This window comes from Suncus etruscus, chromosome 12, assembly GCF_024139225.1.
Source record: "Suncus etruscus isolate mSunEtr1 chromosome 12, mSunEtr1.pri.cur, whole genome shotgun sequence".
Taxonomy (NCBI): domain Eukaryota; kingdom Metazoa; phylum Chordata; class Mammalia; order Eulipotyphla; family Soricidae; genus Suncus; species Suncus etruscus.
In genome coordinates this window covers 82,477,033-82,497,659 of record NC_064859.1, presented here as the reverse complement: position 1 = coordinate 82,497,659, position 20,627 = coordinate 82,477,033, and the positions used below count along the sequence as shown (strand labels likewise).

The 20,627-nt window shown below is 36.2% G+C and overlaps 1 protein-coding gene across 1 annotated transcript; it reads left to right on the top strand.

Annotated features, from left to right (window-relative positions):
- The first annotated feature begins 8,593 nt into the window (after nt 1–8,593).
- On the top strand, nt 8,594–20,373 carry RAD51AP2 (RAD51 associated protein 2). Its single transcript, XM_049784662.1, has 5 exons — nt 8,594–11,786; nt 12,184–12,267; nt 13,779–13,862; nt 15,395–15,478; nt 20,255–20,373. The coding sequence occupies exons 1-5, from the start codon at nt 8,594–8,596 to the stop codon at nt 20,371–20,373; spliced, it is 3,564 nt and encodes a 1,187-aa protein (XP_049640619.1).
- Nucleotides 20,374–20,627: the final 254 nt, after the last annotated feature.

Genomic DNA, 20,627 nt, shown 5'->3' with positions numbered 1-20,627 from the left:
GAAGAAGTCAAACTCTCACTGTTTGCAGATGACATGATACTCTACTTAGAAAACCCTAAAGACTCTATCAAAAAGCTTCTAGAAACAATAGACTCATATAGCAAGGTGGCAGGCTACAAAATTAACACATAAAAATCAATGGCCTTTCTATATACCAATAGTAATAAGGATGAAATGGACATTAAGAAAACAACCCCATTCACAATAGTGCCACACAAACTCAAATATCTTGGAATCAACTTGACTAAATATGTGAAGGACCTATACAAAGAAAACTATAAAACTCTGCTCCAAGAAATAAGAGAGGACACACGGAAATGGAAACACATACCCTGCTCATGGATTGGCAGGATTAACATCATCAAAATGTCAATACTCCCCAAGGCATTATACAGATTTAATGCCATCCCTCTAAAGATACCCATGACATTCTTCAAAGAAGTGGATCAGACACTTTTGAAATTCATTTGGAACAATAAACACCCTCGAATAGCTAAAGCAATCATTGGGAAAAAGAATATGGGAGGAATTACTTTTCCCAACTTTAAACTGTACTACAAAGCAACAATTATCAAAACAGCATGGTATTGGAATAAGGACAGGTCCTCAGATCAGTGGAATAGGCTTGAATACTCAGAAAATGTTCCCCAGAGATACAACCATCTAATTTTTGATAAAGGAGCAGGAAATCCTAAATGGAGCAGGGAAAGCCTCTTCAACAAGTGGTGTTGGCACAATTGGATAGCCACTTGCAAAAAATTGAACTTAGACCCCCAGCTAACATCATGTACGAAGGTAAAATCCAAATGGATTAAAGACCTCGATATCAGCCCCAAAACCATAAGATATATAGAACAGCACATAGGCAAAACACTCCAGGACATTACAGGCATCTTCAAGGAGGAAACTGCACTCTCCAAGCAAGTGAAAGCAGAGATTAACAGATGGGAATATATTAAGCTGAGAAGCTTCTGCACCTCAAAGGAAATAGTGCCCAGGATACAAGAGCCACCCACTGAGTGGGAGAAACTATTCACCCAATACCCATCAGATAAGGGGCTAATCTCCAAAATATACAAGGCACTGACAGAACTTTACAAGAAAAAAACATCTAACCCCATCAAAAAATGGGGAGAAGAAATGAACAGACACTTTGACAAAGAAGAAATACGCATGGCCAAAAGACACATGAAAAAATGTTCCACATCACTAATCATCAGGGAGATGCAAATCAAAACAACGATGAGATACCACCTCACACCCCAGAGAATGGCACACATCACAAAGAATGAGAATAAACAGTGTTGGCGGGGATGTGGAGAGAAAGGAACTCTTATCCACTGCTGGTGGGAATGCTGTCTAGTTCAACCTTTATGGAAAGCGATATGGAGATTCCTCCAAAAACTGGAAATCGAGCTCCCATACGATCCAGCTATACCACTCCTAGGAATATACCCTAGGAACACAAAAATACAATACAAAAACCCCTTCCTTACACCTATATTCATTGCAGCTCTATTTACCATAGCAAGACTCTGGAAACAACCAAGATGCCCTTCAACAGACGAATGGCTAAAGAAACTGTGGTACATATACACAATGGAATATTATGCAGCTGTCAGGAGAGATGAAGTCATGAAATTTTCCTATACATGGATGTACATGGAATCTATTATGCTGAGTGAAATAAGTCAGAGAGAGAGAGAAAAACGCAGAATGGTCTCACTCATCTATGGGTTTTAAGAAAAATGAAAGACACCCTGGTAATAATAATTTTCAGACACAAAAGAGAAAAGAGCTGGAAGTTCCAGCTCACCTCAGGAAGCTCACCACAAAGAGTGATGAGTTTAGTTAGAGAAATAACTACATTTTGAACTGTCGTAATATTGGGAATGTATGAGGGAAATGTAGAGCCTGTTTAGGGTACAGGCGGGGGTTGGGGGGGAGGAGGGAGATTTGGGACTTGGGTGTTGGGAATGTTGCACTGGTGATGGGTGGTGTTCCTTTTATGACTGAAACCCAAACACAATCATGTATGTAATCAAGGTTTTTAAATAAAAAAAAATTAAAAAAAAAAGAATTTATTCAAGAGACAAAATTAATTAACATAATGAGGTAAACTAACATAACATATTATAGTAACATAACATAACATATAATATAATTGACATAATAATAATACATGTAAGTCAAAGAAAGTTTCTGATTAAAAACACAAATTTCTTTTCCATAATGGCTTACATATCTTTCACAGTAGTATTTTAGGTACATATTAACATTGAATCAGGGGAATACCCATCACCAAATATATCCTCCCCCCATTCCAGTTCTCTTTCTACAACCCATATACCCCACCATCACCCCCTGGGCTGCTAGTGTAGGTGGACCCCTCTTTGTCTGGCTTACTATTAGTGATCACATATCTGTTTGGTCCTGGAACCCTCCCTCGTTTCCCCCTCTATTTAAGAGGCAGAGCTAGATAAATCGAGGTATGTTTGAAGGAAAGAAAAGTAACAGATTGGGTACATAATAAGAGGAAAAAATATAAAAGAAGTCAAAAGTCAAATACGCTGAAAAGAGAGGATATGAAAAATGTAATTGAAACATCACATCAATACAGAAAGAAATATCGAATTAAATAACCAGTGCGCACTAAGCAATAAAGACAGGCACCACACAATAGTCTCGGTTCTGAAATCAAATCATGCTCAAGTGCAAAAAGAAAGAGAAAGACAAGACAAATAAAATAAAATAATATTGGAGGCATCAACCTTAATTTCCACACCAAAATAAAGACGTCAAAAAATTGGTCAATCAATAAATAAACATGTGGAAAAATGATTGTTTTGTGCTTTTTTTTTTCCTTTTCTTTTCCCCCCTGCATAGGCATAGTAACTATTGGGGATATTGTAGAGGGAATTCCCTTGACCTAGGAGATACAGGGTTTCTCCACCCCTGAAGTATACTGTCATGGGATTAACTCTAGACTCCTTGCATGATCATTTACTCTCCCCTTGTTGCTTTCGTGGTGTGTGGAAGACTTCTGCTTTGTCTTGGATGGTAAAATCAGACCTCTGTATCTAGAGATCTTGGTGGCTGTGCAGCTCAGGGAATGGAGCTTATGAAGTCTTTCTTTGTGGTTCTAGCAGTTAGCTTCTTCAATGTCGTTTTAATCCATCTTCTGTAGTTGGTCAAATTCTTTTTTTTTTAATACTTCACACTGCTTTCTTTGGATAGCATCTGCTCTCTCTCTTTCTCTCTCTCTCTATGGTTTTTGGATCACACCTGGCAGTGCTCAGGGGTTACTCCTGGTTCTATGCTCAGGAATCACTCCTGGCTGGCACTGGGGACCATATGGGATGCTGGGATTCGAACCACCATCCTTCTGCATGAAAGGCAAACGCCTTACCTCCATGCTATCTCTCCAGCCCCCATATAAATTCTTATTTTAGAGACAAACTATCTTCTAAATTTATGCCAAGATATAATACAATGATTACAACATCAAGTGGATGACGTGTGTAGTTGGACATTTCTACTTGGTTTTCTAAAACTAAGGATTCAGAAAATGGTTGATTTTTAAGGACTGAATCCCTGGCACTGAAAAAAATGGTTCTCTGAGCATGACAGGAGTGATACCTGATTACAGAGCCAAGAGCACCAGAGGGTATGGCCCCAAACATAAAATTAAAGCTATAAAGAACAATAATAAGATAACACAGGCAATAACAACAATCAATACTCTAAATGACAATTACAAATAAATTCTAAACAAATATTAACAAAATAAATACACTAAGCAAACAAAAATTAAAACATGTAGAAAAATATAATAGTAAGTTGAGTTATGGTTTGGAGGTGAAAAAAAGAATAGGTAGCATATAAAAAAATGGGCTTAGTTAAAGATGAGTTAGGTATATAACATAGAGATGATGGTCTTACAACCAAGACTGGTCTGCAAGTATCCTGGGACTAATAAAAAAGCCCTAGACTAGGCTTTCGTCTACAATCTGTACACAAACAAGATCTCTAATTCCAGAGGTCTGACTGAGACAATCACAACTGAATGGGTTACTAGAAACACAAAGAAAGACTCTATCCCAGGCTCCATCCTAGGATCAGCGCAATGACCAAGACCACCAATTACAGAAGATGGACTAAAACGACACTGAAGGAAAAGAACTTCTAGAACCACAAAGAAAGACTTCAGCATAAGCTCCATTCCTTGACCTGTGAGATACCAAGATCTCTAGATACAGAGGTCCGATTTTATCACTCATGAAGGAGCAGAAGTCTTCCATACACCACAAAAGCACCGAGGGGAGATTAAAGAAATATGCAAGAGTTCTATAGTTAATTCCATGAGAGTATACTTCAAGGGTGGAGAAACCCTGTATCTCTTAGGTCAAGGAAATTCCCTCTCCAATGTCCCCATTATTTACTGTGCCTATGCAGGACAAAAAAAAAGCACAAAATAATTTTTTTTATTAATTTATCTATTTATTTATTTACTTTTTTTTGACTTTGTTTTGATGTGGATATTGAAGTTGGTGTGTTGGTGTCTCCATTTTTTTCATTTTCCTTTTTGTGCTCTGTCATGTTTATATTTCAGGACTTTGGCTATTATGTGGCACTTGTCTTTTTTGCTGTAGGGGACCACTTACTCTAGCAGCCCAGGGTGTGAGGGTAGGGGATATGGGATGCAGGTTGGGAATGGAGGTGGAGGGAGGACAAAATTGGTGATGGGAATTCGCCTGATTCTATGTTAATATGTACCTAAAATATTACTGTGAAAGATATGTAAGCCAATATGGTCAAAATAAAAATTTATAATTAAAAAAATTAGGGATGAGTACTACAAAAGCCTTAAGTTAAAACTTGCTGCTACACTTTAGGCAAATGAAACAGTATATGTGCAAGACTGAGACTAGAAAAGGTCTTTTTACCCTTTTCTCCTAGCTTTGTATTCAGGAATCACTCATGTTGGTGGTTCAGAGGATTATATGGGTGTTGAGGATTGAATCTGGGCCCATTATGTGTAAGACAAGGGTCTGTCTTGCTCTCTAGACCAAGACCTCTATACTTTAAGGAATGGTGAGAAGTAGTACTACAGAAAAATTTATCCTGGAAATTACTCAGAAGTAGAAAATTGTTTAGAATATGAGGTACTTTCCCAAATTATTGTTATGCATTTTATATTAACACAAATATCAATTTATTACAATGTTTTCAGCAATGTGGGAAGGAGAGTTGTGGATGTTGCAAAGGAAGAAATGACATAGATACAATGCTAGAAAGTCTTTGCAGGTGGAGATGTTATTTTATACACCTAAAACATTAACAGTGTTGAAATTATGTAGCCTCAAATATAACTAAAAAAAATAAAAACCAAGGAACTCTAAAATGTGAAAACACTCTGGAAAAGAATAGAGAGTTGATTTAGAATTATATTTGATGTACAACCAATGAGATTTGGTTGTCTGTAAAAGAATTAGATGTTGAGAAATGAAGATAGTAAAAAAATGGAAGATTAAGAATTACATTAAAAGTTTCAAACTTATCGGTAGGAGTTTAGGTGCTGATGATGTTGCTGATAAAGATTGTGAAGAGATGTTCACTGAAGTATTTGCACCTGCATATCTCATTTAAGATTTTATTATTAATTACCATCCTGTTCTCTTGAAGGTAAATGCAAAGGTAGATGTACTAGCATCATAATTTCCTAAAGTATTTTCCTCACCTAATTTCTTTATTTACTTGATTAAAAATTGCTATTTGTGTTATTTATGGTCATACTTATTTTAAATAATTTTAGTTAGTGGTGATGTTTTTCTCTATTGCATTTGGTTTAAATATTTCTGTTACTGATTCTTACAACATTGAAACTATGTTTGGCTTTATTTCAGTCTGAAATAAACTTTTGACTTAGTATATTTATTTACCACTTGCTACCAGACGTAAAAAAAATTCTGTGTCTAGTATTTGTCCCTCACATAAAACTTCAATATTAAATATTTAAAATGACATTTATTTTTAATGGTATAGTATGAATAAAGTCTCCTTTTTTTTTTTTTTTTTTTTGGTTTTTGGGTTACATTGGAGATGCTAAGGGGTTACTCTTGGCTCTGCACTCAGAAATTGCTCCTGGTAGGCTCAGGGGACCATATGGGAAACCGGTAACAAAAAACCATTGGTCCAGGGTTGGTGTGTGCAAGGCAAAGGCCCTACCACTGTGCTATCTTTCTGGCCCCTGAAGTGTCCATTTTAAAAACCAAACCAAACCACTAAATCTATTTGAACTGTTAAAATTATAATTCAGTAGTATCATTTCATTTTTCCTCATTAATTTAAATACTTGGTATCAAGCACAGGATATTTAAAAATGTAAAAAATAAAACCCTTGCCCTGATTATTATGGGTTAATGGAAGATCTATATAGTAAATATTTTATTGACTCAGCATGAATTACAGTAATATATAAACATTATAAAATAATTGAAAATACAGTGCAATTGAAACACAGGGGGATACAAACAAATCTACCTGTGAATGGGAACAGAACAGGCAAGAAATAGAAAAGTTTAGATAATTAAAGTAACCTGGAGAGGATTCATTTTTTTTTTTTTTGAGAGGAGGTATTTTTAGGGGAATTGTTCCTAGCAGTTCTTGGATTACAGCCTGCGATGCTCAGGAGGTCACAAAGTGCCAGGGATCCTGAAGCATAAATTTATGTATTCAAACCCTTTGAGTTATCTGCCCCTGGGGAGGGATCTTTGAAGAGTTGCTTGCCTTGTTGGAGAAATAGAACATTGATTAAGTCAGAGGGGGAAAATCCCCAAATTTGTTTTTTTGGGTCTGGCAAGTCCAGATGACAGGCTTAATTTTACTGGGCAAGACCGTCACTGAGAAGTTCCTTTGAAGGAACTTTTAGAATTCAAAGAACAAAAAACCGGTATTGAATCATTTTGTTCTGCCTCATAAATTGAGGGGGAAATAATGGATGGTACCAAAAACAAACAGTCGTATGAACATTGAGTAGAAATAAAAAATATGATCAGACTTAAACACCAAATTCAAAGTCAACGACAACAGAATCAACATCCAATCTACAACAAGATAGACAGAGAGGGGACCACTTTTACTAGCAGCCCAAGGGGGCAAAGGAGGTGGGATATGGGATGCATGCTGGGAACAGGGGTGGAGGGAGGACAACATTGGTGGTGGGAATGCCCCTGATTCAATGCCACTGTGGACCTATGGACCTAAAATATTACTGTGAAAGATTCGAAATCCACTTTGGTCAAAATAAAAATTATTTTTTAAAGATTCAAAGAACAAAGCTTGTTTCTGAGAAATGGAAAATGTAAAAAGAATGTAATTCTGATTCTGGAGTTTGATGGGGGAGAAAGAAAAGATCAGCCACTACTCCGGAATGAAGCCATAGGCTTTTTTTTTTTAATTTATTAATTTTTTTTTTGTGGTCGAAGTGAATTACAATTCTTTCACAGTAATATTTGAGGCACATAGTGACAATGAGTGAGGAGCACTCCTACCACCAGTGTTGTCCTCCCTCCACCCTTGTTCCCAGCATGCACCCCACATCTCCCTCCTTTTCCCCCTTAATGCTAGTGCAACTGTTTCCCCTTGTACAGCTTGTTGTAGATTGGGTAACGATTCTATTGTCCTTGACGTTGGATTTGGTATTCATGTCTGATCAGTTTTTATTTCCACCAAATGAACATTCCACTGTCTGGCCTTGGTACCATCTGGGGGAAGAAGAAAAAAAAAGGCAAACAAAGAAAAGAGAAAAACTAGGAGGAGTCCGTCTAGTTGTTATAAATATCCATTTTAAAAGAAGGAAGGGAAATGAAGAAGAAAAAGGTAGTAAAACAAAACAAAGCAGAAACAAAAAAGACATAAGGGAGTATCAACAAAATTACAAAAAGAATAAACAAAGAATAAACCCAAAGCCAAAACCATCAGCTACAGAAAAAAAAAAAAAAGAAAATAACAACAACAACAACAAAACCCAAAAACCCAGACCAGCAACTTCTTAAAAAAAGGGTTGTGTTTCTTTTTTATTTTTTGTTTTTATTTATTTATTTATTTATTTATTTATTTATTTATTTATTTATTTATTTATTTATTTTGCATAGGCACGGTAAATATTGGGGAAATTATAGAGGGAATTCCCTTGGCCCAAGATATACAGGGCATAGGTCATTTTGAATAAGAGCGAACAGAAGGGCCTCAGGACCTCCCTCACATCACCTCAGGACGCTCTGAGGTAAAAGCCGAACGCCGTGGTGGGGGCGGGGCTTATATAGCCGCAAGCGAAGGGGGCGGAAGAAGTGTGGGTGGGCGTGGTCTTCGCCGTCCTTGTGATTGGTCAGTGGCGGTCTCAGGGCGTGGCGAGGGCGGGGTCATCTGCTGACGGGGCGGGGCTAAGTCCAGGCGCGCCCGCCTGTGGAACCTGAGGTGATTCGCGCGGGCGCTCTCTGTCAGGACCAGTCGCTCCGCAGCGATGTCGCTCTCGAACCCCAAGTCTTGGTTGGCGTGTCTCGGGGGGACTGCTTCTTCCCCTTTCTCACTCATGGAGGACCCCGAGACCCAACCACCGAGTCCTAAGCGGCTCCGTCTGGAAGAGCGGGGAGCAGTCCCCGAGGGGGCATGGCGGCTGCCTTTGGTACCCCGTTTGTCTGAGGTGGAAAAAGTCTGGGAATCGTCACCCCGTCGTCCCCTCAAGGAGCTTTTGCTTTCTGCCAACGTGCTTTTTGGTAGCGGGACAGAATTCAGTCAGGGGGTGTCAGTCAGTGGGGCGCCCTGGTGCGATGTGGGACGACGCCAGGAAAGCCGAGATCTGAAGAGGCGTCGAAGTTGGAGGTCTCTCCCCTCACAGAGCTTCCAGCCTCCTCCGAAAGCTTCCAGAAGGTTTTCTGAAGCAGAATTCAGCGACTCAGAGGTTTTGGGGGTACACAGCACTGATAGAATAGAAGCAGAAGCTGGCCAGCTTCAGCCTAACGCTCCCATGTGCAAAATGCAGGAGGCCCAAGACGCCAAACAATGTGCACCCCAAGATGGAGACAGTAGTCACAAGGTCACTCGTTCTCTGAAACGGACCCTGAGCCCACTTTTTGACATCACCTTTTATAAGAAAACTAAGCCAGGACCTAGAGACATTAAGAATAGAACTCTAGCCCACACCACCAGGGTTATGACATGCAAGAAGGAAAAGAACATTCCAGTCTTGACACCCCAAATATCAAAATCTCAAAACCTACTCAGCGCGAGAAGTGACGAACCCAGCTGTTTGAGAGATGGGACTCCACAACGGAGCCCCAATTTTCCAGCAGATTTCAATAGCAAGATGTCCTCTGTCTATTTAAAGGAAATTGCAAAGAAAAATGACACCAAGGAGGCATATGTTAGGGATGTCCCAAACGTTTATTGGCCCCAGAATAGACCTGATGTTAAGCAAAAGTTACAGGATGCTTACAAACGTGTGGCTATAGAAAATACTTTTCCTGAATATTATGAAAGTAACCCCTCGTCACTCAGCAACCAAAATACTTATGTGAGGAAAAATGAGTTGATTAGTGTAAATTATTACAACTCTAGTAGACTCAAGCCTGATATAAGATATTCTGGAAAGAAAGTTACTGTAATAGTAGAAAATGCAGATTGGGAAGATTTAACAATGGGTTTACTCCGTTACCTGTCTACCTTTAGTTTGGAAAAATCTCACACACTAGAAACTAGAAACTATAACTCTAGATATATTTTGACAAAACCCAGGGAAAATCGTATTCTGGATAATTATGGGACAAAATGTCAAACTATGAGAAAAACTGAAGAAAACGTTGGTTTATTGCAATTACTAGAAGTAGATTCTTTGGGTAAAGGAGAATATTATAGTGTAAAATCCATGAATACTTACGGAAAACAATCAAAGTCTCTCATGATAGGAATGCAGTGTAGTCAAAAAGCTTTAATAAATTATTTTTGGTTAAATGACAAAGAAGAAAATGATAGTATGCTACAGTTAAGATATGATGCTATACAAAAAGGTTTTCATTTAAGCAGCATTTTTGAAAGTTTTATTACAGAAATTTTTTGTTTCTATGAAAGTATTTCAGAAACTCAGAACAATGACATTTTAACCTGGTATGAAAATTTGACAAGGAAAAAGCACGTTGGTGGTCAAAATCTAGTAATGAGAAACATGAACATCAATAGGAAGCACAATATCTTAGGAATATATTTACAAACCAGTTTTTCAGAACCTCTAAAGATTATATTGAAAGCTAACATAGATTCTTTGCTCAATAAGACTGACTCTTCAACAATTACTGAAAGCAATTATAAATTAAGACAAGCATACATTTTCAAGTGGATAGTGCATTTAAAATATCCAAAAAACGTAATGGAAAATCAAACTGTATATCTAGGAAGGATTTTAATGTTTTCAAAACTCTTAGAAGATACTCTGAAACCTATGTTAGAAAAAATGTTATTTAAAAGTAAAAATGTTTTTGAGGAGTCTAAGGGAAAAAGCATTTATTCCTCCAGTATGACAATGGCAACTACACACTTTCCAATATTTGAATCATATGAAAGAATTCCTCTTTCAATGAACTTTGATGATGTGAGAGGAATGTTTTGGACAAAAGAAATTGCTTATAGCAATAAGAGTTGTCCTGAACAACTTATTCTTGTGAAAAATAGGAGTCACATCATTAGAAACACAGTTGAATCATGTGTTATACTTGATCCTCAACTCATACAGAGCAACCATAGGTGTATTAATGAATATTTTGATGAAATAAATACATACAACCTAGATTTAGACATAAAAAGAAAACAGAAATCTAATAAGTTGAGTAACTTTACTTTTAAGTGCACACCTGATGATATCCTGGATATTAGGCAACTGGTCATACCAAAAAATCAGGACATAAAATGTAGAAAACATTCCAATCAGGCACCTATAGCACAGACTCTACATTTGGGGAACTTACGATGTGAAAATGAAGGAAAAGAATATGACTTAACATCAAAAAAAGAAGAAAAAGGGACAACAGCAAGTGGTCTTGTTCTACAAAATAGTAAGATAGGAAAGGAAGAAAAAAATTATTTTTTCTCAATGAATGACATGTTTTCTGTGCAACCAGTTTTGTTAATGACTGAAAAAGTACCCGAGAGAGAAACTAATAGATATATTGTTCAAAGTGATGTAACTGATGACAATGGATTTAAAAGTATTTTTCAAGACAAAAAGTTAGCTAATTTAAAGTATTTTTATTCAAAGAAAGACTGTACAGAAAGCGAGAATGATCAACTTGATTTTAGTATAGCAAATAAAGAATGTTTTCAGGACTTAACTGCCAAGTGTTTATCAACAGAAGCTCTAACAACAGTCAAAGATTTTGAGATGAAGAGCAAATTTGATTTAGTACTTGAAGAACTTCGTGTATTTCATGAAATTAGTAAGGGAAATGAAATTCTAAGCACTGCAGAAACAAAGAATGATCAAGAAAATTTTTTTAGAAAAGATAATGTTGAGGAGGTAAAAATGAAGACAGAAAAAGATTTGAAAATGAATACTGTCAACAAAATTTGTGTATCTTCTTTGCACTGCGATAATATAGTAGCAGCTTCTCTGAATAAAAGACATCAAAGTTTATTTAAATGGAAAAAGATACCTAAAAATGATGAGCAGCAAGTTCCTAAAGCATGTTTCAATCCAAGGACATCAGAAGAAGAATTATTCTATTCCACTGAGGAAGGTATGAAATTATTTTTATTAAAAAAAATCTTTATTAAGATACAGTTGCCATATGCACAGAACTCACACCCAGCTTCACTGGAATGTCTTCTTCTTTAATGTCTGTAGAAAAAAAAAGCAAGATAAAAGTGTTAATTATTTTTTCTGTTTTGACCAAATAGGTAATCCTGGCAAAAATGGCAAAATATAAGTTAATTTTTATTGATGCACAGTTTTTCCTATAGCTATTCAAATACATTAGCATATCTAAATTGAAGGTAATAAGTGATTAAAAATTTAAAATTAAATTTAGAGTCCTTCATTTATTCAATTGATCAGTTAAAATAATAAAATATGACAAATTTATAATAACATTTCATATAAAATATTTTGCTATAACATATTGATATTTTTTTCAGATGGTGCAAATCATTCAGCAAAAAGACCTGCTTTGTTTGCTAATAGGCTGAATGAAGAAAAATTTCATAACTCACTCAAAGGAGGTAAGATTCTTGCTTAATTTAAAGAATAACATATTACTATAGTCTTATATTTTTAGAAAATGCTTTAAGAAAATACAGTAAGATTATTAGAAAATCAATACAAGATTTAGAAGCTTATAAACTTTAATAATTCACAAATGTAAACTATAAAAATAAAAATAGTTACATATTTTTGTAGAAATTTTTTGTAATATCTTTATTTAAACACCTTGATTACAAACATGATTGTGGTTAGGTTTCAGTCATGTAAAGAACACTCCCATTCACCAGTGCAACATTCCCACAACCTATGTCCCAAATCTCCCTCCACCCACCCCACCTCCATCTGTACTCTAGACAGGCTTTCCATAGTTCTCAGTGCAGTTATTTCTTTAATTGCACTCACCACTCTTTGTGGTGAGCTTCATGAAGTTAACTGGAACTTCTAGCCCTCCTCTCTTTGTCTCTGAAGATTGTTGCAAAACTGTCTTTTATTTTTCTTAAAACTCATCGATGAGTGAGACTATTCTGTGTCTATCTCTCACCTTCTGACTTTATTCACTCAGCAAAATAGATTCCATGTACATCCATGTATAGGAAAATTTCATGACTTCATCTCTCCTGACAGCTGCATAATATTCCATTGTGTATATGTACCACAGTTTCTTTAGCCATTCATCTGTTAAAGGGTATCTTGGTTGTTTCCAGAGTCTGGCTATGGTAAATAGTGCTGCAATGAATATAGGTGTGAGGAAGGGATTCTTGTATTGTATTTTTGTGTTCCTAGGGAACATCCCTAGGAGTGATATAGCTGGATAGTATGGGAGCTCAATTTCTAGTTTTTGGAGGAATCTCCATATCGCTTTCCATAAAGATTGGACTAGACGGCATTCCCACCAGCAGTGGATAAGAGTTCCTTTCTCTCCACATCCCTGCCAGCACTGATTGTTCTCATTCTATGTGATGTGTGCCAATCTTTGTGGTGTAAGGTGGTACCTCATAGTTGTTTTATTTGCATCTCCCTGATGATTAGTGAAGTGGAGCATTTTTTCATGTGTCTTTTGGCCATTTGTATTTCTTCTTTGGCAAAGTGTCTTTTCTTTTTCCTTTTTCCATTTCTTCTCCCCATTTTTTATGGGATTAGATGTTTTTTTCTTGTAAAGTTCTGTCAGTGCCCTGTATATTTTGGATATTAGCCCCATATCTGATAGGAGTTGGGTGAATAGTTTCTCCCACTAGGTGTGTGACTCTTGTATCCTGGGCACTATTTCTTTTGAGGTACAGAAGCTTCTCAGCTTAATGTATTCCCATCTGTTTATCTCTGCTTCCACTTGTTTGGAAAGTGCAGTTTCCTCCTTGAAGATGCCTTTAGTCTCAATGTCACGGAGTATTTTGCCTACGTGTTATTCTATCTACCTTATGGTATCAGGTCTGATATCAAGGTCTTTAATTCATTTGGATTTTACCTTCATACATGATTTTAGCTGGGGGTCTATGTGTGCTTCTTTGCAAGTGGCTATTTTTTTTTTCAGATGGTGCAAATCATTCAGCAAAAAGACCTGCTTTGTTTGCTAGTGAGCTGAATGAAGAAACATTTCATGACTCACTCAAAGGAGGTAAGATTCTTGCTTAATTTAAAGAATACATATTACTATAGTCTTATATTTTTAGAAAATGTTTTAAGAAAATACAGTAAGATTATTAGAAAATAAATACAAGATTTAGAAGCTTATAAACTTTAATAATTCACAAATGTAAACTATAAAAATAAAAATAGTTACATATTTTTGTAGAAATATTTTTGTAATATCTTTATTTAAACACCTTGATTACAAACATGATTATGGTTAGGTTTCAGTCATGTAAAGAACACTCCCATTCACCAGTGCAACATTCCCACAACCTATGTCCCAAATCTCCCTCCACCCACCCCACCTCCATCTGTACTCTAGACAGGCTTTCCACTTCCCTCATTCATTCATGTGTTATGATAGTTCTCAGTGTAGTTATTTCTCTAACTGCACTCACCACTCTTTGTGGTGAGCTTCATGAAGTTAACTGGAACTTCTAGCCCTCCTCTCTTTGTCTCTGAAGATTGTTGCAAAACTGTCTTTTATTTTTCTTAACTCATCGATGAGTGAGACTATTCTGTGTCTATCTCTCACCTTCTGACTTTATTCACTCAGCAAAATAGATTCCATGTACATCCATGTATAGGAAAATTTCATGACTTCATCTCTCCTGACAGCTGCATAATATTCCATTGTGTATATGTACCACAGTTTCTTTAGCCATTCATCTGTTAAAGGGTATCTTGGTTGTTTCCAGAGTCTGGCTATGGTAAATAGTGCTGCAATGAATATAGGTGTGAGGAAGGGATTCTTGTATTGTATTTTTGTGTTCCTAGGGAACATCCCTAGGAGTGATATAGCTGGATAGTATGGGAGCTCAATTTCTAGTTTTTGGAGGAATCTCCATATCACTTTCCATAAAGATTGGACTAGACGGCATTCCCACCAGCAGTGGATAAGAGTTCTTTTCTCTCCACATCCCTGCCAGCACTGATTGTTCTCATTCTATGTGATGTGCGCCAATCTCTGTGGTGTGACGTGGTATCTCATCATTGTTTTATTTGCATCTCCTTGATGATTAGTGAAGTGGAGCATTTTTTCATTTGCCTCTTGGCCATTTGTATTTCTTTTTTTTTTTTTTTTATCAAAGTGTCTGTTCATTTCTTCTCCCCATTTTTTATGGGATTAGATGTTTTTTTCTTGTAAAGTGCTGTCAGTGCCCTGTATATTTTGGATATTAGCCCTATATCTGATAGGAGTTGGGTGAATAGTTTCTCCCACTAGGTGTGTGATTCTTGTATCCTGGGCACTATTTCTTTTGAGATGCAGAAGCTTCTCAGCTTAATGTATTCCCATCTATTTATCTCTGCTTCCACTTGTTTGGAAAGTGCAGTTTCCTCCTTGAAGATGCCTTTAGTCTCAATGTCATGGAGTATTTTGCCTATGTGCTATTCCATATACCTTATGGTATCAGGTCTGATATCAAGGTCTTTAATTCATTTTGATTTTACCTTCATACATGATTTTAGCTGGGGGTCTATGTTCGCTTCTTTGCAAGTGGCTATTTTTTTTTTCAGATGGTGCAAATCATTCAGCAAAAAGACCTGCTTTGTTTGCTAGTGAGCTGAATGAAGAAACATTTCATGACTCACTCAAAGGAGGTAAGATTCTTGCTTAATTTAAAGAATACATACTACTATATTCTTATATTTTTAGAAAATATTTTAAGAAAATACAGTAAGATTATTTGAAAATAAATACAAGATTTAGAATCTTATGAACTTTAACAATTCACAAATGTAAACTATAAAAATAAAAATAGTTACATTTTAAATGCTATTCATTACATTATTGCTAAACAAACTTTGTGTTTGAGAAAGGTGATATACATACCTAATACACACAGCTTATATATGTAACATTAATTGGAAAGAGCAAAATGAATACCTATGTTATATTTTTATTAAGTGTTGCTCTAATAATTTATTTATTATCAATATTTATATCCTTAACATATTATGTCCATTTTACATGTAAATTTTATTAATTAAAACTTACATTTATAAGGTAATGCTTATAATACTAAAGAAAAGCAAAACAATTAACATCCATTGCCCAAATGGCCTGCAATATTAGAATAAAATTTGCTAATTTTAACATCTACTTAACTTGGTTTTTGTTTTGTTTTGTTTTGTTTTTCGGGCCACACCGGTTTGATGCTCAGGGGTTACTCCTGGCTAAGTGCTCAGAAATTTCCCCTGGCTTGGGGAGACCATATGGGGACGTCGGGGGAACTAACCATGGTCCTTCCTTGGCTAGTGCTTGCAAGGCAGATGGCTTACCTCTAGCGCCACCTCGCCGGCCCCACTACTTTTTCTTTTTCTTTCTTTTCTTTTTTATTTTATTTTTTTTGGGTCACACCCGGCAGTGCTCAGGGGTTACTCCTGGCTCTATGCTCAGAAATCGCCCCTGGCAGGCACAGAGGACCATATGGGATGCAGGTATTCGAACCACTGTCCTACTGCATGAAAGGTAAATGCCTTACCTCCATGCTATCTCTCCTCCCCTACTTAACTTGTAATACCAAATGGGATGTGGTTGGGGAGAATTGAAACTTCAAATAAAAAGGAAATTCTTTTCTAAATGACTACATTTTCATTTGGTCAGAAACTGTTAGTATTATACAAGATGATTTCTAGAATTAGTTGTAATGTAGGTGAATAATATGAATCATAAGACCGTTAGGTATGGATCATGTTTTTTATTTTTGAGTTTTTGGTTCACACAAAAAACTGAGAGGTGCTCAGGGGAGCATATGTGATTCAATGGATAGACCCTGTGTTAGCTATCTGTAAAGAAAAGTGCCTTAACCCTGTACTATCTCTCCAACCCCAGGAATTGTTTTAAAAAATTGTTTGACTTATCTCTGGAGACAGTATAATACTGTTTCTTGTACCTTTTTTAGTTACCTCAAAATTTCATTTTCTCCCACCCTCAATATACAGTGAAAGGCTTTTAAAAATAGGGACTGTGGTCCTAGGAGAGTACAGAAGTTGAGACAGATGACCTTCATTGATCCTGGCCATTACCTGGTCTCCCAAGATCTGCAAGAGCCCTTACCCTTAGCATGGACCCAGGAGTAGTCACTGAGCACTATCTGGTGTGGGCAAACAAAATAAGAGTAGGATGGCTGGGTGGGGGTGATAGTATGTGTTAGAAAGGCTATACCTTTCTCCTATCTTCACTCAGTGTGACCCTGATAAAAACACATTAGGCCCCGGGTAGATCTAAACCCATCGGTGAATAGTTCTTCCTTGAATATAGAGATTTAATTAAGAGAATAATATTCCGGAGAGATAGCACAGCGGCGTTTGCCTTGCCAGCAGCCGATCCAGGACCAAAGGTGGTTGGTTCGAATCCATGTGTCCCATATGGTTCCCCGTGCCTGCCAGGAGCTATTTCTGAGCAGATAGCCAGGAGTGACCCCTGAGCACTGCTGGGTGTGGCCCAAAAACCAAAAAAAAAAAAAAAAAAGCCATAAAACTAAAAGCAGGATGGAAGCTATTCATCTGAAATGGTTGGAGTTTCAGTTCTTCACAGAAAGAAGAGGAAGAATAGGTTTAATAAAGCATTTTGAGATAGTATGAATGATAGTATAGATTAATAAATTTGTAACCATATTGTCATCTCTAATTTTGTTAATGAAATGGCTATACTAGAAAGATTTAAATATGTGTTCAAGTAGAAAAAGAAATGTTCAGATCTCACTGTCATGTAATATAAAAATAATTTTATTAGTATTTAGCATAGTCATCTTGGTTTCACTTGCAAAGTGCATAAATATGGAAAGATCTTCCCAGGGCTTGCTAAAAACCATAGAGTAAGGGAAAAGTTGAGAGACAATAGGGAGTGAGGATAGGAAAGAACTAGGTGGTTATAGGTTCCTGATTCTTCAACATCGTTTTGGGAAACTGCACTGAAATATTGTTGATACTTGTTCACTTGTCTCCAATTTACCACCAATGTTCTAGTGCATAATGTCTTTCATCTCACTGTGATGTAAAAAAATATAGAAATTTGAAATTATTTTGAGTACACATTTTATGCCAGTAGCAAATGTGGATGCTATGTCTGAAGGCCATACTTAAGAGGTGAAAAGACATAGAGAACATTTGAAAATTTAATTATATTTGTAAAGATCTCTAAAGCACTTAATGATTTTTTTAAATAAGTAATTTCTTAGTATTTTTCACAATTTTGAATTGTTAAGCAATTCAGAGCAGTGAGTTACAATGTATAGCAATAAAAAAAAGAATAATGATTTATTTAAAAAGGAGGCCAGGGCGGAGTGGTAGCACAATGGTAGAGCATTTGCCTTGCATGGGGCTGACCCAGTACGGAAGTGGTTTAGATCCCCTTTATACCATGTGGTCCCCTGAGCCAGGAGCGATTTCTGAGTGCAAAGACAGGAGAAATTGCTCCTGGCTCGGGGGACCATATGGGACGCTGGGGAATCTAACCTAGGACCGTCCTGGACCAGCCGCGTGCAAGGCGAACGCCCTACCGCTGTGATATCGTTCTGGCCCCTCCAGGAGCAATTTCTGGGCGCAGAACCAAGAGTAACCCCTGAGAAAACCGGGTGTGGCTCCCTCCAAACAAACAAAATCCCTCAAAACAAGCAAAAAAAGGAGGTAGGAAATTTTTTTTTTTTTTTTTTTGGTTTTTGGGCCACACCCAGCAGTGCTCAGGGGTCACTCCTGGCTGTCTGCTCAGAAATAGCTCCTGGCAGGCACGGGGGACCATATGGGACACCGGGATTCGAACCAACCACCTTTGGTCCTGGATCGGCTGCTTGCAAGGCAAACGCCGCTGTGCTATCTCACCGGGCCCTGGAGGTAGGAAATTTAAAAAAGACAAAGAAACACATTCTTATAATAACGAAATGATGAAAGAAATTTGCTTTGCAAAAGGTCTGCTTTTCAATTAATTTATTCAGTAATTTCATACTTATTACCAAATTGTCAAAGCATTTGTTCATATTAAAATATGAAAGAAGAAATGTATACTTCATAAAAGTAATCACATTGACTATGGCTTTAATCTCGAGCAATAACCTTACAGTGCAAAATACATAGCATACATTGGCAAAATTATCCATTATAGCATATTGCACTAGCATAATCCAGGAATTTTATTTTATTTGGATAATATATTTGTTTTTGGGTCACACTCATCAGAGCTCAGGGGCTAACTCTTGGCTCTGTGTTCAGAAATTACACCTGGCAGGCTCGGGGGACCATATATGATACCTAGGATTGAGCCCCAGTAGGCTGCATGCAAGGCAAACACCCTATATTCTGCTCTAACAGCCTGGCCCCTGTATAATATTTTTGTTTAAATGCTAAAACTCTAGGCACTGGAAAGTTAATATGGTAGGGTACTTGCCTTCCACGAGGCTGACTGGGCTCGATATATGGCAACACAAATAATCTTACCACATCCAGGCAGTACCAGGTATAACCCCAAACCCAGAACAAACAAACAAATAAAAGCTAAAAATATAGCAATACAGTTTTTCTTGCTTTACAAAGTATTAATATTGACTAAAGCATCATCAATCGACAGAAATTCTCTGATATGATCTTTTATATTAATTATACTTACACAATATAGTTAAACCTGTGTTTAGTCAATGCTTACATAAATACATACAGATTCTGTCTCATTCAACCTAATAAAAATCATACATTCTACCATTTTTCAGATTTAACATTAGGTTGATTTCAGTGTTTTTAATATAATGCACAGTTATATTAAGGTCATACATTCTTGATACACTTTAGCTTTATACATCCACTCCATTATTTATTTTAGAAAAGCACGCTGAGGCATTTATGTTATTATATTATCAAGTTAGTTGATCCTGTCAGGTTAAATAATTTAGTAACAAAGATACTTCCATGAAATGTCTTTTAAAAAAACGACAGTGTAATGTTAAGTAAAGTTTCAGAGTTGAACCCCAATTTTGGTAATAAAGATGAAAATACATTTATGTTCTATTATTGACAATAATTTGTACCAGAAGCCAAATAGGCTAACAGCATAGTCTAGTTGTTTAGTTTTTCATAGAAAAAGCCACTTTATCATGTTGACTTTAAAGCTCTATGTTTTTGGTTTTTGTCTTTGTTGTGCTGTTATTAAGGTAAAATGCCTGACTAGAAATGTTGTTTTTTGCTTAATTGTTATTTTATATTGGAAAACTTAATTATTTTGTTCTGAGGCTTACCCATTTAAAAAGGAGGATAAGTAAGTATATTATTAGTAGTATATTTAAAGTACTCAACAGAATAATAGTGTTTATATCATGACTGAATAAAGTAAAATAATTAAGCATACAAGATAATGAATAATTTTTACTCCCTCGTGTTTTTTTATAGGTATTAATTTCTCAAATGGAATTTCCAGAGTATTACCTCTTAAGACATGTAGTCGACCCATCAGAATTGGTTTATCAAGAAATGCTAAGCTTAAACAGCTTCATCCTTATTTGAAATAAATGTTATAACTTTCACTTCAATGTTAGAACTTAAAAGAATATGTTGGAATGTTATCTCAAAAGATTTTACAATATCTGTAAAAATTTTGTTAATTCTATAGTGAATTCTATATTTTTTAATATTTTAATTTCTTTTTAATATTTGATCTTCATTATAAAATATGGAGAGAGATTATTATTTTTATTATTTAATTATATTTAAGTCATTTTTATTTTTATATATGTAAGTCTTAATTTTCATATATTAACAATAT

Bases quoted from the DNA above. Each gene is read 5' to 3' on its own strand.
- RAD51AP2 (XM_049784662.1), top strand. From the start codon at position 8,594: ATGGAGGACCCCGAGACCCAACCACCGAGTCCTAAGCGGCTCCGTCTG. The intron at 12,268-13,778 runs GTAAGATTCTTG...TTTTTTTTTCAG, and splicing joins TCATAACTCACTCAAAGGAG to ATGGTGCAAATCATTCAGCA. The intron at 15,479-20,254 runs GTAAGATTCTTG...GTTTTTTTATAG, and splicing joins TCATGACTCACTCAAAGGAG to GTATTAATTTCTCAAATGGA.